Source organism: Nerophis ophidion, linkage group LG05, assembly GCF_033978795.1.
Source record: "Nerophis ophidion isolate RoL-2023_Sa linkage group LG05, RoL_Noph_v1.0, whole genome shotgun sequence".
Classification (NCBI taxonomy): Eukaryota; Metazoa; Chordata; class Actinopteri; order Syngnathiformes; family Syngnathidae; genus Nerophis; species Nerophis ophidion.
Window position 1 is genome coordinate 41,065,223 of NC_084615.1, and position 21,350 is coordinate 41,086,572.

Sequence of the window (21,350 nt, forward strand, 5' to 3'; positions counted from 1 at the left end):
ATACTAAGAATATGAACTAAACTGGAGACTGGAGTGTGACTAATCCAAAAGGGGTGTGTGTGTGTGACTTTGTGTGTAATTAATTGTTGTGTATTACCGTGATGTGTTGGGCGACAGGAAGGACAAAGCAGGAAGATAGTCTGAGGGCAGGCAGGTAGTCGGGGGCTAAGCGGGGCGAAGAAGGTCCGTGTCCATGCGAGAGGTCGAGATCCAAGGTGGCTGCCAGAGAACCAGAGAGGTCTAACGAGGAAGACGAGACGCACAGCTCGCCACGCAGGAACAGGGATTTACGTACCAACAAAAGATTACATTCCGGCGCAGATGCTTGGATCCACTGGTCTTTATACTGATAGCCCTCATCAGACCCAAGTGTGCTGATTGCTGATGGAAAGCAGCTGCTGCTGCCACGAGCAGGAGATGAGCGGCCGTGGGCGTGTCCCGAGGTGCACTCCAAGCGGCTCAATGAAGAATGCGCAGCGGCATGCGCTTGCGCCGTAACAGTACCCTCCTCCTTATGACAGCTTCCAGATGTCCTGCAAGTAATGCCAGAAAAACAAACTGATCAAAAGAAAAGGGAGAGTGGAGGGGCGAACTGGAGGTGCAAGTGTCCACCGGGGGACAAGTCTGGTTGTGGCGGTGAGTAGAACGCCGCAGCCGCCGGCAAGGTGGCCAACCAAGGAGCGGCCACCTTCTTGGACGTCGGGAGGATGGACCGCAGTGGCGCCAGGACCACAGCAGCCTACGGGGATACATGTCTCTGTCCTGGGCGTCGCTGCTGTTGGCGCAGAAAGCCAGAAAGTCACAGAGGGCGCCCTCTGCCTGATGGCTGCCTGTGGGGCCGGCCAGCCGGAGGTCACGGGAGCGATAATGTAGGAGACAAGGAGGCTGGCGGCGCTGTGTAAATGGCCGCCAGAGTCGAGGAGGATGATGTCATCGGAGCCAGAGTGGAGGAGGATGATGTCGTCGGAGCTAGAGACGAGGCAGCAGTCTAAGGCGCTGGCCGAGGTGCTGAAGCAGGCACTGGCCATGGTGCTGGCACGGGAACCCGTCCGAATGCTGGTGCAGGTACAGGGACATGTCCGGGTGGGGGTGCTGGTATGGGAACCAGCCGTGGAGCGAGTGCTGGGTTGGGAACCAGCTGTGGAGCGGGAACCAGCTGTGGAACGGGTGCTGGTGCAGGAACCAGCCGTGTAGCGGGAACCAGCCGTGGAGCGGGTGCTGGTGTGGGAACCCACCGTGGAGTGGTCGCTGTTATGGGAACCTGCCATGGAGCGTGTGCTGGGTCGGGGACCAGTCCTGGACCGTGTGCAGGGTCAGAGATCAGTTCTGACAGTGGATGCCAGACGCTTCCTGCAAACTGAGGAACAGTCACTAAGGGTAGGAGGCGGGCGGTCAGGCGGCGGGTAAACTCCTTCATCCCCATATCGGAGCTAAACAGTCCCTTAAAAGAGTGTTGAGAAGGGCTAGAAAAACTCTCCAAGGTGGAGTCAAAAGAAAAATACATTGAGAGTTGAGCAAAAAAAAGTCACTAGGGGCGGGGCTAAAGACACTGGAGAGCGGGGCTAAGGAAAAACTGTGCCGTCAGGTCCTTCTAATTAATTTGGCCGGTACGCACTGTTATGTATGCAGGTAGGGTTGCGCCGTAACAGCTATCTGTATGTGCTGCTTGGGGGGATTTCAACATTTCAGAAGGGCACTTCAAGATGTAAACAGCACAGTATGTACTTTATTATGATATTTGCGATTTACTATTTACATCCATTTTCTACCGCTTATTCCCTTTTGAGTCGCGGGGGGCGCTGGTTCCTATCCCAGCTACTATCGGGCGGAAGGCGGGATACACCCTGGACAAGTCGCCACCTCATCTCAGGGCCAACACAGATAGACAGACAACATTCACACTCACATTCACACACCAGGGACCATTTAGTATTGCCAATCAACCTATCCCCAGGTGCATGTTTTTGGAAGTGGGAGGAAGCCGCATTCACGGAGGAGAACATGCAAACTCCACACAGAAAGATCCCGAGCCAGGGATTGAACCCCAGACTACTCAGGACCTTCGTATTGTGAGGCAGTAGCACTAACCCCTTTGCCACCGGGAAGCCCCTTGGAAGCAAGGAATTAAACAGACAGAATTAAATTTGGCTCAATGAGTAACGTGTACACCTGTTCCCTTGTACAGTGTTCCACGCTCTGACGAAAGATTGTACGCCTCCTCTTTTATTTGGACATTCCCTGATTACATGGCAACAGGTGTTTCTAAGGGAGGCGGGTCGTAAACAGCCATCACCTTTGAGTACAAACAGTTCAAAGAAAAGGTCGTAAAACAGTTAGAAAAGGTCGCCTGGAGGGGATTCTGGTCCTGCTTCCTGTCCGCTTTGAAGTTCTCGGGTCAAGACAAAATATTTTTGTGGATTACAATACATCAAAGAAACAAAACACCTTCATGTTGCTCCCCCCATCCTACACAGTGGAGTTCTACAACCCTTCTTGGTAGGATTAAAGACAGCTTTTGTCCTCTCGCCGGGAACTCATGGCAACACAAAGTTTTGTGATAACTTAGATACAACCATTCTGACACTGACTTATTAGGGCCCCCGACATGCGGAAGACTTAATGTATTTTAGTGTGTATTATACAGTAGAGGTATAGAACAGTACCCCAACTTACGAGCTGAATAGGATCTGTGATGGAGCTCTTAACTCAAAACACTTGTATCTCAAATCTTTGTCTCCCATTGAAATGAATTGAAATCAATGTAAAAAAAAGAGCACACATTGATGCCATGACTGCAGAAGAAACAGCAGACTCAGCCATGTTTCAAGCTTTATTATGGACGTTGAGTGTGACGCCAATGTACCACGCTGGACACCTTGTAACTTTGTCATCACAAGTATTTATTTCTCTTTTATAAACGACGAAAATGATATTTGTGTGTGTGTGTGTGTGTGTATATATTTGTGCGTTTGTGCCTGTGCTTGCATGTGTATATGTGTCTGTGTATGTGGGTGGATGTATGCGTGTATGCGTGTATGCGTGTATGCGCGCGCTGTGTCCAAGTACATTAAATGAAGCTCATATACAAACCACGTAGTCGTACAAAACATTCACAGCTTGGCAAGAAGGGAGTAGGGCTGAATGAGAGGAGGGGATTGTTTAAAGAATGACATCAAGTAAATCCTAGCTCCTTATATACATCACTTGGGTAAACATTAAAATAATTTTTTGAGAAAGTCCACAGAATCAACAGCAGCAAGTTTATAACACTCGACAAAAAGAACAGGGCAAAATCAAAAAATTAACCTGTTATTCATAAATATATACACAGTACATACTTATTAAATCAATTACAAACCCCATTTCCATATGAGTTGGAAAATTGTGTTGGATGTAAATATAAACGGAATACAATGATTTGCAAATCCTTGTCAACCCATATTCAGTTGAATGCACTACAAAGACAAGATATTTGATGTTCAAACTCATAAACTTTATTTTTTTTTGCAAATGATAATTAACTTAGAATTTCTTGGGTGCAACATGTGCCAAAGTAGTTGGGAAAGGGCATGTTCACCACTGTGTTACATCACCTTTTCTTTTAAAAACACTCAATAAACGTTTTGGGAATTGAGGAAACTTATTGTTGAAGCTTTGAAAGTGGAATTCTTTCTCATTCTTGTTGTATGTTGAGCTTTAGTCGTTCAACAGTCTGGGGCCTCCGCTGTCGTATTTTACGCTTCATAATGCGCCACACATTTTCGATAGGAGACAGGTCTGGACTACGAAACCACGCTGTTGTAACATGTGGCTTGGCATTGTCTTGCTGAAATAAGCAGGGGCATCCATGATAACGTTGCTTGGATGACAACATATGTTGCTCCAAAACCTGTATGGACTATTCAGCATTAATGGTGCCTTTACAGATGTGTAAGTTACCCATGCCTTGGGAACTAATCTACCCCCATACCATCACAGATAATGGCTTTTGAACGTTGCGCCTAAAACAATCTGGATAGTTATTTTCCTCTTTGTTCCGGAAGAAACCATGTCCACAGTTTCCAAATATAATTTTAAATGTGGACTCGTCAGACCGTAGAACACTTTTCCACTTTGCATCAGTCCATCTTAGATGAGCTCGGGCCCAGCGAAGCCATCGGCGTTCCTTGGTGTTGTTGATAAATGGGGTTTGCTTTGCATAGCAGAGTTTTAACTTGCACTTACAGATGTAGCAACCAACTGTAGTTACTAACAGTGGTTTTGTGATGTGTTCCTGGGCCCATGTGGTGATACCCTTTACACACTGATGTCAGTTTTTGATGCAGTACCGCCTGAAGGATCAAAGGTCCGTAATATCATCGCTTACGTGCAGTGATTTCTCCAGATTCTCTGAACCTTTTGATGGTTTTACGGACCGTAGATGGTAACATCCCAAAATTCCTTGCAATAGCTCGTTGAGAAATGTTGTTCTAAAACTGTTCAACAATTTGCTTAAAAAGTGGTGACCCTCACCCAATCCTTGTTTGTGAATTACTTAGCATTTCATGGAAGCTGCTTTTATACCCAATCATGGCACCCACCTGTTCCCAATTAGCCTGCACACCTATGGGATGTTCCAAATAAGTGTTGCATGAGTATTTCTCAACTTTATCAGTATTTATTGCCACATTTCCCAACTTCTTTGTCATGTGTTGCTGGCATCAAATTCTAAAGATAATGATTATTTGCCCAAAAAAATGTTTATCAGTTGGAACATTAAATATCTTGTCTTTGTAGTGCATTCAACTGAATATGGGTTGAAAATTATTTGCAAATCATTGTATTCCATTTATATTTACATCTAACACAATTTCCCAACTCATATGGAAACGGGGTATGTACTTTTAAAGTTAAATAGCAGTGACATGCACCATTTTCCCACCCCAAGCACCATTACGTAAATAATAAATATATGTAAAGTTTTAAGACATTCACAGGCGGGCGGGTGTGTGGTCAAAGGACATGCTGGACAATGGCTCTCTACGTTATTATATAACATCCGCACGGACGCCGCACAGTGAAAACTGAAATCAACGCATCCTGGGCTGTTCTTGAGGTGGAGCTTGTTTTGAGACATTATGCAGTAAGCCCTTGAATGGTGGTGGTTTCTGGCGGCTGAGAGCACACTGTTCAGCCCATCCATCCATCGTTTTCCTACCATTTGTCCCTCTCTGGGTAGCGGGGAGCTGGAGCCTATCCCAGCTGCACTTGAGCGGAAGGCGGGGTACACCCTGGACAAGTTGCGACCTCGTCGTAGGGCCAACGCAAATAGACAGACAACATTCACACACTAGGGCCTATTTAGTGTTACCAATCAACCTATCCCCAGGTGCATGTCTATGGAGGTAGGAGGACGCCGCAGTACCCGGAGGGAACCCACACTGTCCGTCAAATGATACACTGCATGGGCACAAATATTTGGACACATGTTACCCTCAAAAAGCAAAAGTGCATGTGTCTCAATACTTTTGTCCACCTGTTTGTTTTCTTTGTGAAGTTACTCTCAAAACTGATCTTTGCGGCTTTTTTATTAGGCCTATTATATCATAGTTTGGTAACACTTTAGTATGGGGAACACATATTCACCATTAATTAATTGCTTAAAAACATGCAAATTAGTAACATATTGGCTCTTAATTTGTCATTATTAAGTACTGTTTCTGCATGGTCTTATTATACAACTGGTAAGCCATTAACTAAAAGTCTTCCCTCAATAACCTCAGAATTGTTACTTACTCCTAACCCTTATATGTTCCCCCAGCATCCAAATAACTAAAAAAAAGTTGTTGTTACTTTAATAAGCAACTAATTATAAATAAATGATAAATGAGTTGTACTTGTATAGCGCTTTTCTACCTTCAAAGTGCTTTGACACCACTTCCACATTTACCCATTCACACACACATTCACACACTGATGGAGGGAGCTGCCATGCAAGGCGCCAGCCAGCACCCATCAGGAGCAAGGGTGAAGTGTCTTGCTCAGGACACAACGGACGTGACGAGGTTGGTACTAGGTGGGGATTGAACCAGGGACCCTCGGGTTGCGCACGCCCACTCTGCCACTGCGCCACGCCGTCCCCATTTGATGGTGAATATGTTCCCTATACTAAAATGTTACCCATAGTTTTTACAAATATACATTCAGTTTCTTCTATTCACACAAGATTTAGAAATAGTAAGAAAGTGAAAGTATGTCCAATAAAAAAACATAACACATATATTCAAGTAAGAATAACTGACCTCCATATTATTTATGTTTTGTCTTCCGCAGCATTAAGTAGGATTGATTAAAATGTTGCTGCAAATGATGGCTGAAAAGCAAATATATATTGGTATGTGTAAGACTATAATGGCTTTCACATCTTTAGAATCCTGACGCGAGCAGGAGTTGTAATTCCTCCCTCCGACAGCAGAGAACAGGTTTTCACAGCAGTTGGGAGCAATGGACAATATAATAATGCAGAGTATTTACAATGCAGCTTGAAAAGATATGTTTTTGTAAACCTAGTTGATGCCCGCTTCATGCTCTGCATCGCATCTCTTTTTTTTTTTTTTATCTATTTACATTGTATTCAACACACAAGACCACCTCCTGTTTTGTAAGACTATATAGTGCACTGTGATAACATCCAACATTAACCGCTGTTAAAGCTGTTGTCATTGGGATTTCCTTTTTCAGATGGCAACTTTGTGTTAACATGTTGGATGATGGCCAAATGAATCTTGATGATGGGCTAAGTTGGTCACAGTGATTTTTTTGTAGCAGCATGGTAGATGCCACTTCCATTGGTTAAAGGCATTACTGCGGAGAAACTAAAAGATGAGAGCGCTATAAAAGAAAAGCTCACTCTCCTCCTACACGTTGTGCATAAAATATCACTTTTTGTCTCGAGACAACAAAAAGCATAGTTACTTTGCTTTATTTCTTTACCCCCTCACAGTGAAGACATTTCAGATTCACTGAGATGCCAAACCTTCTTACTTCTCTTAAACACAGATTTATTTGCTGATTATATTTTATTTTACTTTTGAAATGTAAATGTTTAAATAATTAGGCCGATTTTACGCAATCAATCAATCAATCAAGCCACACTAGCAAACTATAAGAACAGAGGACGATGATATATTCTATGTACTAGGGCAGGGCAACAGACTGATACTCCAGAGGAGACTGAGGGCAGCAAGAAAGCGGAGCATCGCAGCAAACTAGAGACTACGTTTTATGTAGCTTTTCAAACCTGGCTGACGGGAAGTACAGTCGTCCCTCGCTGTTTTGCAGTTCGAATCCTCGCAACATCACAGATTTGTATTTTTTATGTTGCGGCGATGTTGTGAAGATTTTCACTATGCCAAGTTCCGTGAAGCGTTATACTGCTCACAACAATAGGTGGTTAATCTTGACACTATTGTGTCTTCACCACGACAATCTGCAGAACAACTTTTGATGGACTTCATTTTGAACTCCGGTCAGTGCATGACTATCAACTATCAGCAATGAAGCTTGGAGGATCCTCCGGGCTACCGGTAAATACTGTAATGTAGAGTAAAAGTTCCTATATCTGCTGAAATTAGTTTACTATATGGGTGTTGTATAATGTTTACAGGGCACTATTAATGTTAAAAAAATAATTCGAAGGTCATAAAATGTTTCTGATGCTCAAACTATAAAAATATTAGATATATTTATAATAATCCGACTTTGCGGAACTCCATTTATTGCAGTCATGTCCAGTCCCGATCAACCGCGATAAACAAGGGACGACTGTGGTACCTCATAATACCTTGTTTTGCTAATGGACAATTGATAGTGAGTCAGGCTGGGGCAAACAATAAATAAAGTTTGAATTGAATATGCAAGTCATCCATCATCATTGCGCTAAACGAGGTTAAACTTACCGTCAAGGTTCTTCCAAAATGATGAAACTGTCCCTTAAACTGTCAGTCGGGAGTTATCTCAAAGACATCGGCTATGGAGTGAAGTAAACAAAGGTCACTACCGACAAAACCTGGGAAAAATGTTTGTGCCAAGCAGCTGCTTTGTGACTGAAAAAACAGAATCAAGCTCAAACTAAACCGTCTTTCTGCTTGCTTGGCGTACGACAGCGGACATGACATTTATGTAGCCAAACTAAATATTTCATGGCTGAGTCGCCGCTTAACTCTTGACAAAAGGAGGGTCTGCTGTCTTCCTGTGTGGTTCTGCTAGTCACTCTGATGATAAATCAACATGAATATCTTTGAGGAAGTCCCTGACACCCAAATGACGGAGCAGACACACTGAGGGGAAATGTGAGGGAAACAGGAGGCTTTAGTTGCCTATTGTTTGCGGCTCTTCGGCAACTCCAGACCTGTTGATAAGGTCACCTGGAGCGAGACAGAAAAGTCAACAATCAGACTAAGTTGCTGTGAACTAGCATTAATCCAGCCTAGTTTAGGTCAACATGTAATAGCCATAGAAGTTAAGCACCTGCACGTTTCGGTTGAGGCTGACAGCTGGCATGAAGACCCCTTCCAGGCTCTCGAAGGCGGTCGGTCCGTGTTGTTCTTTGTTGACGAAGAACGTCAGCGTGTGCTTGATGAGGTCCAGAAGGACGCCCACGGTTGAGCCCTTAGTGATGCCTCCCTCTGCCCTGTGCACATGAAATATGCAGAAAAATCAATGGGGTGTGTCTTTGTGGGAACAGTTTTCAAAGCAGTACTTACCTATTTGTATGCGAGTTGTTGTGCATGAACCAGGAGCGGTTGTTGTCCACATACATGGCCCAGGCCTTGTCGTCTTTGCCCAGCATCATGTCCTTCACAGTGTTGATCCTGGCGATGCCAAAGGCGGGATCCGGGTGGTTGTCGTAGCGGTCGATACAAACCTCCCAGTAGTGGACGCCCTACACAAAGGGATTAAACAGTGTTTTCTTAACACAAATCTTCTTGGTGGTTACCTTGGAGAAGGCAGCGGTCCCCAGCACGACGCGGTCATCATAGCTGTTACACGACACCGTTTGATTCTCGTTGGACAGCACAATGTCCCGGTGAGCTGAGGTGGGATCAAAGGTGAACCAAGCGACTGTGGAAGGAAAGGAACATGCAGTCATCGTGATGCAGCCCGGACGATGCCTACTCGAGAAGTGAAATCAGAGTCTGGCGAGTCAACAAGCTGTCTGGCGGGAACATTTTGGTGTGGGAAAGACTCACTCTGTAGGCGCTAACGTCAGCGACACATGTCGTGTTGGGGCCTGAAGACAATTTGTCATCAGTCATCACACACAGGTCGGACGATTACGACACAACACATCACATCCTCTTGTGTTTTATTGTTCTCCTGCCTTCCCTTTTATTTTGTGCCTGCATTTTCCCTGTTGTGCTTTTTTTTAGTTCACTCTTCCTCGGTGAGGGGCGTACCTTGAGGCACACTTGCAGCTAATCAGTTCTTGGACTATTTAAGCTTGGCACAGACAGCTGTGCCTCGCTGGTTGTTTCCTGTTCCTTCCACGTCGCATGCGTTTGCTTGACCTCCAAGTCTGGGTATGTTTTTTCGTCCTTATTATACAACTAACCACTGTGTTTTTTCTGTCCTCCCTGAGGTGGAGAAGATATCTATTGTTGACTTTTCCTTTGCTCAGTGTGCCCGGGCCCTTCCCCTTGCCAACCTCTGATGTTCCAGCTTATTGACTGTTATATGGTGTGCATTTCTGCCCCATCACCTTTTGTTAACCTTTTTGTACTTAATTAAAGACGCTCCTTTTTTGATTCCATCTTGCCTCCAGTCTCTCTATTCTGGGGTCAACACTTTGACCAAGTCCTAACACATCCATTCAGGTTCTGTTCTGCTTATACTGTTGAGGGTCACAGGGAAGCCCTATTTCTCAGTTGACCTCAATTCATGGACTAATACAACAAATGAGAATCTTCAGTGGTATGTTTTGTGGACTGCATACTTACCAATAAGCACTAAATGACTGGTCCATAAACACAATGGCCAAAGAGTGTGTGTTATGTGACTGATAACGGTTTATCCCTCTTGCTTACCATTGTTATTCTTCTCCTCCTCTCTCTCCTCCTCCTTCTCTTGTGCATCCAAGCCTTTTATAGTCTCACAAAAAAAGAAGGAATTATGATGGCTGTTGACTTGGCAGCCGCCATGGCAACAAAACTATTTCCAACTGACTTAATTGGTACAATTGCCCACAACTTTCTTATGAGTCCATCCTCTTAGCTAAATCCACATATTTGTTTACCCCATCACCCTAGTTTGTTGAGTGATTGTCAACATATATGTGACGTGTCAGAAAAGTTACAATAACCAGACTACAAATTTCCCTTTCAAAGTAATCTGCCTATGGTCTAACACAGTGGGCCCCAGCCACCCGTCCGTGGACCAGTACTCCTGGAAGGATTCTAGTCACGGCCATATTACGGCCAAGTCTTCAAAAAAAAAAAAAAATGCTCCAGCACAGTGATGTTCTTCTCACAGTGAGCAAGCATGTTGTCAAGGTCACACCAGTTGTCCTACATCAATTCTTGCCTTTCTTTGCACACTGAAGGTGGAAAACGTGGCAGAATTCATTTGTAGACATGCTAGTTGATGACAGTGGATGATGCCGCATTACAAAATGTGATGAGTATGAACAGTCCTGGAGCTTTTCTGACAAACTTTGCATAAGGTAGCAAAGAGTTTATCATACCATCGGACGTCCTGAGCACCACGGTCTTGCTGTACGGCCCCACTCCAACGGCGTTGTAGGCCTTCACTCTGGTGTTGTAGGAGCTGTTGAAGTGGAGTCCATCCACCGTGCACACTGTCTCCTTCCCCACGTAAACCTCCTGTGTGCACACGTTTCCAGCTTCATTATGTATATTACAGTATGTTAAAAGTCAAGGGCACGTACAGTTAAAAATGCATGAAAAAAAATGCAGCTGTTGGAAAGCTTATGAGAAGTGTACAGAAACTTATAAGAAGTGTACAGTTCAGGTCAGTGTCAGTTTATTTCGAACATGCATACGATACAATGAAATGCATTACATAATTCCAGTTGTTTCATTACAGCATGTCTGAAAATAAGTAGAAAGAAGCAGAGCTTATTTAATCCTACACCTTTTCATACCAGAGCAAATTTATCCAATTTCCTAGTTCACTGTAACAGAACAGTCAACAAATAAATAATACACCATAGCAAGCAAACAGATAAATAATCTTTGTCTCAATAAAAATATGTTCATCATAATTCTGTGTACTTTGTGAACAGTTGTAGTTTGAACAGTCTCTTAAACTGAATCATAATGGTGCTTTGTTTGATTTCTTTGGTTAATCCGTCACATAATATAATTCCACATACTGTTCTGCTAAAAGTTTTAAGTGTTGTACGAGCAAACAGATGTTTTAAATTAGATTGAACAAGAAAAAATGGCCATACTGTAGTCATAACATCACTAGAATAAAGTTGTAATTTTTATAAGAGAAAAAGGAGAGAAGTGAAACTAGAGTATTTAAAATGTATGCCAGCATTTCGACTTTCTTGTGTAACATGTTGGCTTCTCCTGAACTCAAACATGGTTTTGATTGTGTGGGACTTTTCCATTGTTAGGTGCTATTTGCACCAAATGTTTTGCAAAAAAATTGAGCGTCAACACTTCAAACCCTATCAGGCTTCTGAAACGCCAGCATCGCCACAACAGGGTTTTGAAAGCCTATAAAACGCCACAAAGAAAGGTGTGCACAAACTCCAGTTAAATTTAGATTTTAAAAATAATATTGGCTATGAATCAGTTCTCTGTACCGGTTTTGAGAAACTACAAGTTATCGGTTTCGACTTTAAAAAATATTTTGTGCATCCCTAATGCTGAGAGTAAATTTTTGAGTGATTTGTGTGCATGTGTTTGTCGTTGTGTGTTTCACACAAACCCTGTACTGTCCCCCGTTGCCATCGTCCAGTTCCAGTATGTAGCCCTCAATTGGGTTTGCTTGGGGTGCAGTTACCCTCCAGGCAAGGGTGGCACTGTTGTTCCTGCTGCAGCACTTTTCCAGTTGCAGGAGGGGGGCTGGCGGCACCGAGGGTCCGGTCTCCACTGAGAGGAGAGTGTATAATTAGTAGAATGTAAACCTATTGGAGCAAATGAATGGGACGGATCAAAGACAAACGACTTGATCGTAATTGCGGATTGTCTTTCAACAAGATAAAATAGGAACTTCAGTGTGAAATAAGGGGATTTTTTTTAAAAAAAGGCTTCAAGGAATCCAACTCCAAGTTCATTCAAGAAACGATAATTGGTCATCAGTATAGATCTTTACTTTATCTTGTAACAGTCCACTATAAAGGGGGTCAGAGTGTGACATTTATTTTCAACACTGGTTGTCCAATTACATTATAAGGAACTGATTGAAACTATATGTTTTAAGAAACTCATCATTCTCTAATTCTAAAGAAGGCAAGTTATAAGACAGAACGATGGGGAGGCAGCAGTCAAGACAGAGACAGAGAATCAACAGTACAGGCGGTCCTCGTGTTACGACGATTTGTGGTTATAACGCACTACCAAATGGTATCAAGAAGGCCTTTTTCCAACGCAGGAACTTTGACAAGTAATTTTACTAAATACCCGGGTAAATAAAATTCCTTCTACGTTTCCAACAAAAACTATCAGGGTGGAATTAGTTATTTAGGAACCTTTCGGAGTTCCTGCCTGCTCGGTGGGACTTTTGGAAGCTACCCAGAGCTTTTTACCGGGCGGGCTGTGCTGTCGAACGCTGATTGGTTGAACAAAGTTTGGGTCATTCCTAAAACTTATTTTTCAAACACACAACCACCATCAGAATATACGCGGCGTCTTGTTTACTTCTTGTATATTTCTATTACAACAAACTTAACAACGGAGAGAAAGAACGAAATAAGCTTTGGATATGCAGGAACTTTTCTGGGACATCTTTGTGCTAAAGAATGCTGATCAGTGAAACTATCTTGGAGTGTTTTTACTCGGCCGTAGTCTTTAAACTACATGCAGTTGATATTTATTTTTACAAAATTAATTTCAATATGCGAAGCTACGAGAAGTGGACAAACTCTTTTAAACGTATATACTGTGGAGTATTCTGCCGGACTAGCAGCAACCACCTCAGCTGCTTACTACTGATGTGTATTGCTGGTCTTGTCATCCTCATCTGGACAGAAGGGTGACAAGGCAGTGTGGCTGGATCAAAAGAGATGTCGGAGACGCTTTACTGAACCAATAATTGCTTTATTACAAGCGAGCGTCATTATACAGGACTGCAGTTCCTGGAGGAGGTCAGGTCAAGATAATGAGCCACTCTTAACTTGAAGAATCCAAACCGTCAATTTTTATATTCCCCCTTTCTTTTTCTCTGTGTGTGCTAAGTCAGGAGAGCCCATCCTGACCATAATAGGGAGAAGTTTGTGTGTAAGTGTCTGAAACCCAACTACTCTAAGACATAACTTAAGTGTTGCCGTTGGGCTGAACATTTAGTCTCTTCTCAAGGATATGGCTATCATTTTTGAATTCCAAGTCCCAATTAGGGTATTTTTCCTACGACAAACCCCGTTTCCATATGAGTTGGGAAATTATTTTAGATGTATATATAAACAGAATACAATGATTTGCAAATCCTTTTCAATACATATTCAATTGAATGCACTACAAAAACAAGATATTTAATGTTCAAACTCATAAGCTTTATTTTAGTTTTTTGCAAATAATAATTAGCTTATAATTTCATGGCTGCAACACATGCCAAAGTAGTTGGGAAAGGGCATGTTCACCAATGTGTTACATCACCTTTTCTTTTAACACCACTCAATAAACTTTTGGGAACTGAGGAAACTAATTGTTGGAGCTACAGGAACCTAAAGTTCCTGAACGTTTGGTGGAAAAGGTCCTAATGCTGTACAAAAAGAAAAACAGAACTAGTTAAGTGTGTGTGCGGAGCAAGAAAATGTAGTAGTATGTTGCTACATCGAGGAAGGATCAATCAATCAATCAATGTTTATTTATATAGCCCTAAATCACAAGTGTTTCAAAGGGCTGCACAAGCCACAACGACATCCGCGGTACAGAGCCCACATAAGGGCAAGGAAAAACTCACCCCAGGATAACTTTTGTTCTTCTTAGTTTACTTTTTCCCTACGTTTACTTAGTCTTTTCTGCTGGCAGTGCGTGGAAAGGAACCGATCAGTAATGGTTGCATTCCCAGTCCGATCCGCTCAAACGCCGTAACCATCTTGAAGGATAAAGATGGTGGCATTGAACATGTAAAAGGATCTGCTCCTATGAAATGGACAGTGATGGTAACAAAGCAGCGGAATTCGTACGTAGACCGAGGACCTCCTGAATACGGATATTTAAGGACAATATTAGCATTTATAGCCAAGGTAGTTCTTTGTTCTTGCAACTGTGACCAATTCTTTGATATTTTTGGTGAGAGAGTCCTTTTTAAATCCAAATGTCCATGGTTAAAAGCTAAACAGGCAACTACTTGAGGCTATAAATTGTGTTACTGTAGGATTTTTTGGTGCCATCCTAAAGAGTGCTCCATTTAATATAGAAGAGCTTGAAAAAAAAACATGCGTGGGTTACGGGAAGTAGGTTGAGGGAAGACGGGCAAGTTTCCAACCTAGATGGCTTCCGGAGGGGGTGTGATTGATAAAGAACTGACTGGAAGGGAGAGCCAATCATTTTTGGGGGAAAGAACGGAGAACAGGGTTTCTACAACATGTAAGCTCTCTGAAATACCTCCTGGACTTTCTGTCACGGTGTCATCCTCACCATTGCCTGCTGCTGCCTGCTGCATTTGTTTCAATAAGGGGCTCTCCTGCACATCTGGAAATACCACGTCGCAATGGCAAACACGAGTATCAATATGTATTACTTGCAAGTCCCTAAAGTGCATTTGCATCTTCTGAAAGGCCCCAGTTACGATAAACATCAGCTTATATTTACCCATAGAGGTGTCCACCGTAACTCTTAATGCAGGTGTGTCCAAACGTTTTCCTTCAAAGGGCCACATACAGAAAAATGGAAGAATGTGTGGGGCCACTTTGAAATTATTCTTTTTTGTATTAACCATTAATGATTCCAATGTTCAAAACATGCTATACCGTTAAATAGCATAAATAAAAAACATTGTAACAATATAACTTTTTAACATTTTTCTTAGAATATATTCTTGTTGTCCTAATCCACAATCCTTTGTAATGTTCTAGGCCAGTGGTTCTCAAATGGGGGTACGCGTACCCCTGGGGGTACCTGAAGGTATGCCAAGGGGTACGTGAGATTTTTAAAAAATATTCTGAAATTAACAACAACTAAAAAATCCTTTATAAATATATTCATTGAATAATACTTCAACAAAATATGAATGTAAATTCATAAAATGTGAAAAAAAAATACAACATTGCAATATTCAGTGTTGACAGCTAGGTTTTTTGTGGACATGTTCCATAAATATTGATGTTAAAGATTTCTTTTTTTGTGAAGAAATGTTTAGAATGAAGTTTATGAATCCAGATGGATCTCTATTACAATCCCCAAAGAGGGCATTTTAAGTTGATGATTACTTCTATGTGTAGAAATCTTTATTTATAATTGAATCACTTGTTTATTTTTCAACATGTTTTTATTATTTTTATATCTAAAGTTTGTGAACCACTGTTCTAGGCCATATATAATTGGAACTTTTGTACTGCGGACTATACATTGTCTTGTGTCTTACCAATTCACAATGTAATCATATACATATGAAATTGTTTAAAACACAGCACAGTCTTAAATATTGTAACAGTGAGCCTACATTTGGGGGGGTGATTAGGACAATGGTGTCTTCTCTTTTTTTTCCATGTCAAATAGGAGGTATTTTAAGCCTGTTATAAACCCACGGACGCATCATCAATGTGAGTACTCACATTATGTAAGACTGAATGATGCAGCAATGAATTTAATCTCCGGATGTGGCAGTCGTATACCCCAGTATGCTTTTACTGTAATTATTATTATCACCGTGCACTTACAAGTCATTAGGATACAAAACACAAATGGCAACATCCTCATAATTACACATGCTGCATTGGGAGAGTTCATTTATACTTAATGCAACAGTACCAAATTATTATGTCATTTTGGTTCCCTAATATTTACCGTAATAACAGTGAAAGTCGTCTAAACAGCAGGAATTGAAAGGTCTACTTTACCTTTGCCTTGGCAGAAGTCCAGCTGCAGGATGGTCTGGAGCAGTGAGTCTGTGTTTAGGGTTAGGTGGAATTCGGGGCCAACCTTGGCTTCCAAGTTACCTTTGACCCACTGGTCCTGAGACGACGTTACCCGCTTGATGAGGGCGTCTGAGATCTGCAATGAAAGTGAGACATTAGTGAGAAAAAGAAATGAGAGCATCCGCATTTTGATTTGGTTTGGATTTTTATTAAGAATCCCCATTAGCTGGTTGCCACAACAACCTGCTAGTCTTCCTGGGGTCCACAACTCAACACAATTACAAGTAAAAGCATATAATTGTAACTACGCAATACAGACAAAAATAAAAAAAATAAAAGCATCAATAACAAAACAGGCAAACAATTTACAGTCACAGAATAAAAATTACCATATAAATATAACTACACAATATAAAACCATTCAATATTGATATTCAAATATGGCCGGCTGACCGCATGCATGCTAAACCGCTCTTCTGTTTTGGGATACATTCCATTTGTCTGATTTCATTCCATCTCCCATAACAATTGGAAATCAGCACATTTAAAATATTTAAGGAATTGTACTTCTTAACTGCCAAATATGAAGAAAAACACTTTCCACTTAATCCACTCTGCAAATAAAAGGCCAAGAGCAAAAATGATGCATTACAAACCTTGTTCAACATCCAGAAGTAGCGAGAAGCAAGCTGACTAGATGGGATGCATATTTGAACAGAATATATATATATATATATATATATATATATATATATATATATATATATATATATATACATACATAGATTTACACTCAAGTCTTTATGAAAGCATGCAACATTTAATGCAGGGGTGTCCAATCTTATTGCACTGAGCGCTGCATACTTAAAAGTCAGAGGACAAAGGGGGGGCACTTTAGGTATTTTTAGTTTTATAAAAGCAAAAACTAAACCAACATAAACCACAGTGCATTCAATGGATCGCAACTGGACTGCTCGATTTGTCTAGATTGGTAAGATCTAGTCTAGCGGCTGCTGCCAAAACCCCAAATATTCATACTCCAAAACCAACGGAGTGGAATGCTAACTTGGGGGATTCTGACTATTTTGGACTGGTAGTAGTCGATCCATAGAGATCGTTCTGCCACACAATACCTTAATGCAGGGGTAGGGAACCTATGGCTCTAGAGCCAGATGTGGCTCTTTTGATGACTGCACCTGGGTCTCAGATACATTTTAGCTGACATTGCTTAACACGTTAAGTAATGAGTAAATCCGCTGGTAATCACAGTATCAAAAATAACATTCAAAATATAAAACATTCTCATGCATTTTCATCCATCCCACCGGTTGCTACCGCACCTGTTCAAGAACTCACATTAATGGTAAGAAGTATTTTATTTATTTTTGGCTAGCCTCAGAATAACAATGTTATTAAAAAGAATAAGAGACTTATCATACTGTAAAAATGTTGGTCTTTCTTAAAAATGCACGCATATAGTTGTATTCAGTGTTTGAAAAAAAAGAAAAAAAAAGTTGTATGGCTCTCACGGAAATACTTTTTAAAATATTTGGCTTGTATGGCTCTCTCAGCCAAAAAGGTTCCCGACCCCTGCCTTAATGCTATCAAGGGTAAATTACACTTCAACGACTGTTGTTGGCTTTGATGGTAGGAATACTCATTTGCATCAAGAGTTGTTTTTTCTTAATACATTAGGGCAGACCTGGGCAATTATTTTGACTCGGAGGGCCAAATTTAGAGAAAAAAATGTGTCTGGGGGCCGGTATATCTGATTTTTAGGAACACTAATACAAAACCTCACAATAATGTCTGGGTGAATGCTAAAAACGTTATGACAGATTACCTTAAAAAACATTATGGATTTTTTTATTTTTCTATGAAGGATAAAACACTAAATGTTGACAACACATGAACGTCACACCACCTTTCAATCGACATATTTTACAATGAAGTGAAACGCAACAAAAATGCAACAAATAGTGAAACATGAACGCAAAGAGTACAAAATAAACCCACCTAAAATCTGATACATCTGATATTTGCTGAATTTTTCCCAGGGATCAATAAAGCACTTTCTAGTGTATTATATTCTATTGTATACATCACTAAGCTTTAGAACTTTATTGAGAAAATCTCCTTCGCATCTGTGGAAACGCTTCTCGCTCAAACTGCTTGGTGCCTCGTCTGAGCTGCTGTGACGTAGATGACCATAGTAACTAATTAGATGACCATAGTAACTAATTAGATGACCATAGCAACTAATTAGATGACCATAGTAACTATTTAGATGACCATAGCAACTAATTAGATGACAAAAACAACTAATTAGATTACCATAGTAACTAGTATATCAACCATACGCGAAAATTCCAAGCCTTGAAACACTTTGTACAGTTGAAGACTTACGGTCATTAGAAAACATCACTACACATCATAATGGGAGCTACACTTTCCATCTTAAAGATCTAAAAAAATGATTTGGGAATGTCCGGTTCAACATGTTACTTAGCCCAGGTTTGCGTTAGGGCAATATTATTAGTATAAAAATCTGGTGTTTTGGCACCAGACGCTAGACTAGATCGGACTAATCTAAGTCCAAGACTAGATCTGACCATTCTAGGTCTGTGAGCATGAACTGATGAAGCCTACTCGGGTGAGAGGCAAAACGTCTTCTAAGACAAACCAAACAGTCCAGTTGCGATTGATTGAATGCCCTGAGATGACAATGACCTGGATGAATGAGAACATTCATAGACATAAACCAACAAAGAAATACTAGCAGTGAGAAATAAAACAGTTTGCATCTCAGCTTTGTGTCGTACAATGTGACAATTTCGTACAAGGTGACAATGTGTCATGAGGTGTGCAACGACCTTTGACGGACCGAACAATTCCTGGCACAATTTAGGAAAGCAGTTTCTTCCGGCCCGGAGTAAGCTGTTTCGGCCTATTTGTATCTCAAAAATATGGGACATTCCTTTGAGGAAAAACATGTCCACAATCTGCCTGGAGTGGGATGTTGTGAATATTAGCCTTGTATGGCAAATGGTAATCCAGTGCAATATCAATATATTTTCCCATTTGAAGAATGTGCCACAGGCTAATTAAACAAGTGATCCAGGCCGCAATTTGGACCCCACTGTTCCACGTAATTAGATTCATCTGTCATGATTTAAAAAAAGTTTTTTATTGACCTATATAGTTTAATTTGCACTGTATTTATACAACACAATTAGCACTGTATGTGTTTAGAAATATGTTTAATATTGTGATTGTAGCTTGTAGTGCAGATAGGTTTAATGAGGGCAAAAACTACAATCACTGTTATAACATTTTTAATGACACAATTAAGCATTATTATCGCAATAAAGGCCAGTTTTTTTTAATACAGCTCTCTTATTGCTTCTAATTTGGTTTTGCCTGTGTGGCCTACGTTTTATGATTCTGACATCTAAGAGTTTCCAGTTACAACCATTAAACATGTCATGAATTATTTAGGCAAGCTAAATGGAAGTTAGTGTGTAAATCTCAACAATGTAATTTGAGCTCATCTTGAAAATTCATGCTAACCCTTTGCACTTTTAATTGGACTACCACGACTCTTGCACTGACAAAGACCGTATGTGACACTTTTATTTTTTCCAGGTTGCAGTCAACCTTCTCAGTGAAAACCGCTATGAAAAAATCAATGGCAATAGAGCCGCTAAATGTGTTTGCACTCTGTAAGAAAAATCTGTAATCCAGACGCTGGCTAGGCCCAGGAGCTAAAGGGGAGGGACGCCTTCACTGCTTGACTTCTCCCTTTTTAGTTCAAGGGAACTATTTTCTTCTTGCTTTAAACTGACATTGACTTGATTTTGTTTGGTAAATATTTCACAGAGAGTTAACCCCATTTGATGTATAATAAAATACCTTCTAGGGTGTGTGTGTGTGTGTGCGTGTGTGTGTGTGTGTGTGTGTGTGTGTGTGTGTGTGTGTGTGTGTGTGTGTGTGTGTGTGTGTGTGTGTGTGTGTGTGTGTGTGTGTGTGTGTGTGTGTGTGTGTAATCTTATATTTCTACCCTTCTTGAGACATCAACAAAGAAAAGTACCTTCCATATGAGGACCGGTGAACAAGTTAGGATCGAAATCATGGTCCCAATAAGGAAAACCTAATAGCAAATGTCTCATTTGCACTCCTGGTGGTGAAATCTATCAAAATGAGGGTGGTCCCAAATAAGAGGGATTTTTTTAAATGGACTGTGTCAGTTTTAAAAGTGCTAACCCTCTGGTCAACATATGAAAGAACAAGTGTGTGTAAAAATTTGAAGTGCTCTCCCTCTGGTCATCATATGAAAAAAGTGAGTGTCAGAAATAGAAATGCGCCCTTTTTGGCTAAAATTTTTAAAATAAATATGTATATAGAGACATACTGTAATAACTTGAAGTAATAATGATTAAAAACCAATTACAAACAAAAAATTCCAAAAATAAATTAATAATTCACCAATTTGATTTCGAATACTCAAATGCAAATCAAAAAACAAATTTTGGGCCATTTTTTTTTATTTTTTCCTGAAGCAAAAGTTGGACAAAAATTTAATGAAACGACAATTGGACTCCTGCTGAACAAAGATGTTAGCGTCATGCTAAAAACATGCTAAATGCAAAGTAAAAGCTAAAATACTGCTTCTAGTTCAATTTGTCATCACAGAGATATTTGTATTTTGGATAAACATGAATTGGATTTTTGTGTTTATATGGAAAAAATACAAATCCATTGAAGGAAAACAGCACAAAATCTAATTTTATGGCAACAATTTAATGAAAATCAACCCATTTTTTTTTTGTTTGTTTTCAAATCTGCCATATATAGCAAAAAAAAAAATCTGAAAAACGGCCTTAACTTTGTCTTATGATTTGTGTTTCAGAATTGGAAATATAATGAACGGAAGGTACATGGACCTAAAAGCTCACCTTTTTTTATATTTGCATAGTACATATATATTATTAATGTTGTAAATACAAATATTCTTGTATCTAGGAAGGCTTGTCTTATAGAGGTAGACATTTTTCAGAGGTCTCAAGAAGGCAACAAATACAAGAATGTGTGTGTGTGTGTG

The 21,350-nt window shown here is 40.8% G+C and overlaps 1 protein-coding gene across 3 annotated transcripts in view; it reads right to left on the reverse strand.

The window, feature by feature from the left end:
• Positions 1-4,826: 4,826 nt before the first annotated feature.
• The window catches only part of LOC133553102 (tripartite motif-containing protein 67), an 82,153-nt gene continuing 65,629 nt past the window's right edge, over positions 4,827-21,350 (reverse strand). Inside the window, exons 5-13 of one of the 3 annotated variants that reach the window (XM_061900946.1) lie at positions 16,232-16,385; positions 14,985-15,035; positions 14,778-14,864; positions 11,938-12,101; positions 10,721-10,859; positions 8,978-9,102; positions 8,745-8,923; positions 8,509-8,671; positions 4,827-8,405 (exon numbers count right to left, since the gene is read on the reverse strand). In XM_061900946.1, the coding sequence (XP_061756930.1) occupies positions 8,358-8,405; positions 8,509-8,671; positions 8,745-8,923; positions 8,978-9,102; positions 10,721-10,859; positions 11,938-12,101; positions 14,778-14,864; positions 14,985-15,035; positions 16,232-16,385 (1,110 nt within the window). In that variant the 3' untranslated portion in view covers positions 4,827-8,357. Of the gene's footprint in view, positions 8,406-8,508; positions 8,672-8,744; positions 8,924-8,977; positions 9,103-10,720; positions 10,860-11,937; positions 12,102-14,777; positions 15,036-16,231; positions 16,386-21,350 lie in introns of all 3 variants that reach the window. The other 2 variants (XM_061900945.1, XM_061900947.1) reach the window with 2 other exon arrangements.